General features: G+C 31.6%; 1 protein-coding gene across 1 annotated transcript in view; it reads left to right on the top strand.

Annotated features, from left to right (window-relative positions):
- Nucleotides 1–3,509, top strand: part of HELRODRAFT_105135 (hypothetical protein) — a 5,662-nt gene extending 2,153 nt beyond the window's left edge. Inside the window, exons 4-6 of the mRNA XM_009023975.1 lie at nt 97–214; nt 2,757–2,841; nt 3,362–3,509. Of these exons, the coding sequence (XP_009022223.1) occupies nt 97–214; nt 2,757–2,841; nt 3,362–3,462 (304 nt within the window). The 3' untranslated portion in view covers nt 3,463–3,509. The remainder of the gene's footprint in view (nt 1–96; nt 215–2,756; nt 2,842–3,361) is intronic.
- Nucleotides 3,510–3,562: the final 53 nt, after the last annotated feature.

Genomic DNA, 3,562 nt, shown 5'->3' with positions numbered 1-3,562 from the left:
TCACGTAATGATTATAATTATAATCAGGCTCCAAGCACTTATAATGATAAAATATGTCAATCAAACCCCAATTATAATAATTATTCATAAAATTAGGCCCCATGATACTCAGGCCCAGTACTCGAAGGTATGCGACAGATTACTGAACGGTAAGAAGCATGCGCACTGTCTCTGGGAGAAGTTGGTGAAGTTGAAGACAGACAAGCCCAATGCTGTTAGCATTATTTCTATTTATTATTATTATTGTTATTATTATTAATGTTTTTATTATTATTGTTGATGTTTTTATTGTTATTATTAATGTTTTTATTGTTATTATATTGATAGAAATAATGCATGGTATATTATTTTGGATATGTTTCATTACTCCTATGCACTTATCAATGGTAAATAAACATAGGAAGATTCTACATTTCAACACTTTTTTCTGTATAATTATTTAGACTCTTTTAGATTTTTCTTCATTTTATCTTCTTTACCTTGTTTGGAATTTCAAAAAAAAAAATGTTTTCGTTGTTGTTGTTGTTGTTTTTGTTTCTATTCTTGTTCTTATTACTATATTGTTGTTTGTGTGTTGTTGTGTGGTGGTTTAAAGTGTTGAGTTATTATCCATGCAATTTTAATTTTTAGTAGCAAGTGGCAAGAAGCAGTTGTACAAGTTGTACAACACAAGCTTCATTTACTCAATATCATTCATTAAGTAGGACTGGCCTGTGTCAGCCAACTTCATTTTCTTCTGAATAGAGGGAAAGTGTGTGTGTATGTGTGCATGTGTGTATATGTGTGTGTGTGTGTGTTTGTAAGTGTTATAACTATTCATAGTAAGGCTGTCTGTATCAGCTAACTTGATTTTATTTTATTTTCTTCTGGATAGAGAGAAAGTGTGTGCGTCTGTGTGTTTGTGTGTACGTGTGTGTATATATATGTGTGTGTGTGTTTGTAAGTGTTATAACTATTCATATTAGGGCTGTCTATAGCACCCAACTCAATTGATTTTATTTCATTTTCTGAATAGAGGGAAAGTGTGTGTGTTTGATTGTGTGTGTGTGTGTGTGTTTGTTTTTGTGTTTGTAAGTGTTATAACTATTCATAATAATATTTAAGCATTTTTTTTATCACAATTTAATTATTGTATGCCATGATCAACAGTTGTCTTTCCTATTTTTAGTTTGTATGGACTTTTTTTTGTGTGTTTCAATCTTGCATTGGTGTTCAAAGTCAATCTTGTATGCTGGTACTACTTAGGTTACAGAGTCTTATTACACTTATATTTATGTAGTAGTAGTAGTAGTAGTAGTTGTAGTAGTAGTAAAAATAAAAGTAATTTTATAATTATTATTTATATTATGATTAATAATAGCATCATCATTATTTTTACTACCAGTTTGGTATCATTATTATTATTCATTGCTATTTTTGTTGTTATTATTAGTAGTAGTATTCGTAGTAATAGTAGTAGTGGTAAAATAGTATTAATATTATTATTAGTAGTGGTAGTAGTAGTAGTATCAGTATTATCATTTTATGATACATATAAGAATATATATATAAGAAGTTTTTTTTTGTGTGTTCTGTCTGTCTGTTTCTGTCTGTTGGTGCATACAGTTCTGACATTCCTACCCTTGTGTGAGTAGTCTGAAAGGTAATAGTAGTAGTAGTTATAGTAGTAGTAGTAGTTATCAATATCATTCATTAAGTAGGACTGCCTGTGTCAGCCAACATGGTTTTACTTCATTTTCTTCTGAATAGAGGGATAGTGTGTGTGTATGTGTGCATGTGTGTATATGTGTGCGTGTGTGTATATATGTGTGTGTTTATACTAATGGCATAAGTATAGGTATAAATAATAGGTTGCAGTAATTTTATAAGTAATAGTTATGTTATTTGAAACCGAGCAGTAGTGTTGGTAGTATGTTAATAATGGTAGTGTATATATACATGTGTGTATAAGTTGAAGAATGTTTTTAAAACTGTGTGTGTGTGTGTGTGTGTGTGTGTGTGTGTGTGTGTGTGTGTGTGTGTGTGTGTGTGTGTGTGTGTGTGTGTGTTTATTTATTTTTAAACCACCATCATTATAACCAATCATGTGATTAATATCATTACAGATTGCTGATGTGGTATTATCACATGATGTTATTGTTCTGGCATCATTACTACCGTTATCATATCCCGTCACATTAACTTTAAATAACCTCTATTACCTACCTTATCATCATCATCATTGTGTAGTCTGATTATACCAGTATGACCATTGTCATTTCCAGTATAGTCAGATCTGATATATAACACTAGTGTTTCATTATCGTAATTTTATCTTTGTATTATGTTGTTATCTTTGTGATGTTATTTTTGTAATATCATCTTTGTAATGTTATCTTTATAATATTATCTTTGTAATATTACCTTTGTAATTTTATTGTTAGTGCTACCATAGCATTGCTGTCACTCTGTCTCTATATTGTCATCCACAGAACCAGATTGTCATATTTCATACCGGCAGCATATACAGTGGCATGCCATCATCGTTACCAAATTACATATCAGTATCGTTGATGATATCATATCATCATTGTACAATCACATGGCCATTCAATTACATCGTCATTATTATCATCATCGTCGTCATCGATGAATCATATTATAACCCCTACAATTGATTGATTGATTGATTGATTGATTGATTATAATTATAACCTCTGGAGTAAGTGGCCTGGTTGACCTCTAACCTTTCATATCAATCTCATCCCCACCACCAGTTTTTGATATCAGTAGTTGGTACCCTGGTGACGGTAGCTTGGATTGGCAGTCTCATCGATACACTCCTACTTATCTATCTGGCCGGTCAGTTCACTTATATTCACCTCATATATATATATATATATATATATACATATATATATATATATATATATGTGTGTGTGTGTGTGTGTGTGTGTGTGTTTGTATATATGTATGTATATATGTGTGTGTGTGTATTTGTGTGTATAATAACATAAATGCCTTTGGGTTATTAGAAGCACTTTGTATGCTAATTAACATATTGGACTAAAGGGTCATTAGCATATGCATGCCAGCATATTTTCTGCTAATGATATTAGCATGGATTCTGATTGACTGACAGTGATTAGGTTGTACTTAAATGGCAGTGATGTTGATTGTACAAGTACAGTGATGATGTTCTGCTAAATCAATCTTTGATATTTTAATAATTTAACCCTGTGATATTTGCCAGCTTGATCTAATTCACTATTCATTAATGACATTATTAATTCGTAATAGTATTAACATTAATTTTAATCTCTATTAACTCAATTTAATTTACTATTTAATAATAATAATAATAATTAATCCATTCGTGCAGTTGTTGTGGTCACCATGATTCCAGGATTGCGCAAGCACGGAATCATCCAGAAGGTCACTGACCTCATCAAGTCCAAAGTCAACAAGGCAAAAGCGCAATAAGAGAGAGAGAGAGGGGGATGGGGGATGGGGGTAGAGAGATGTGAAGGTGAGTAAATGAGTGAGTGAGTGAGTGAGTGAGTGAGTGAAGAAATGAATGAGT

Source organism: Helobdella robusta (assembly GCF_000326865.2).
Source record: "Helobdella robusta unplaced genomic scaffold HELROscaffold_382, whole genome shotgun sequence".
Classification (NCBI taxonomy): Eukaryota; Metazoa; Annelida; class Clitellata; order Rhynchobdellida; family Glossiphoniidae; genus Helobdella; species Helobdella robusta.
The sequence above is the reverse complement of the archived record's forward strand: the minus strand, read 5'-3'. Positions and strand labels throughout refer to the sequence as shown.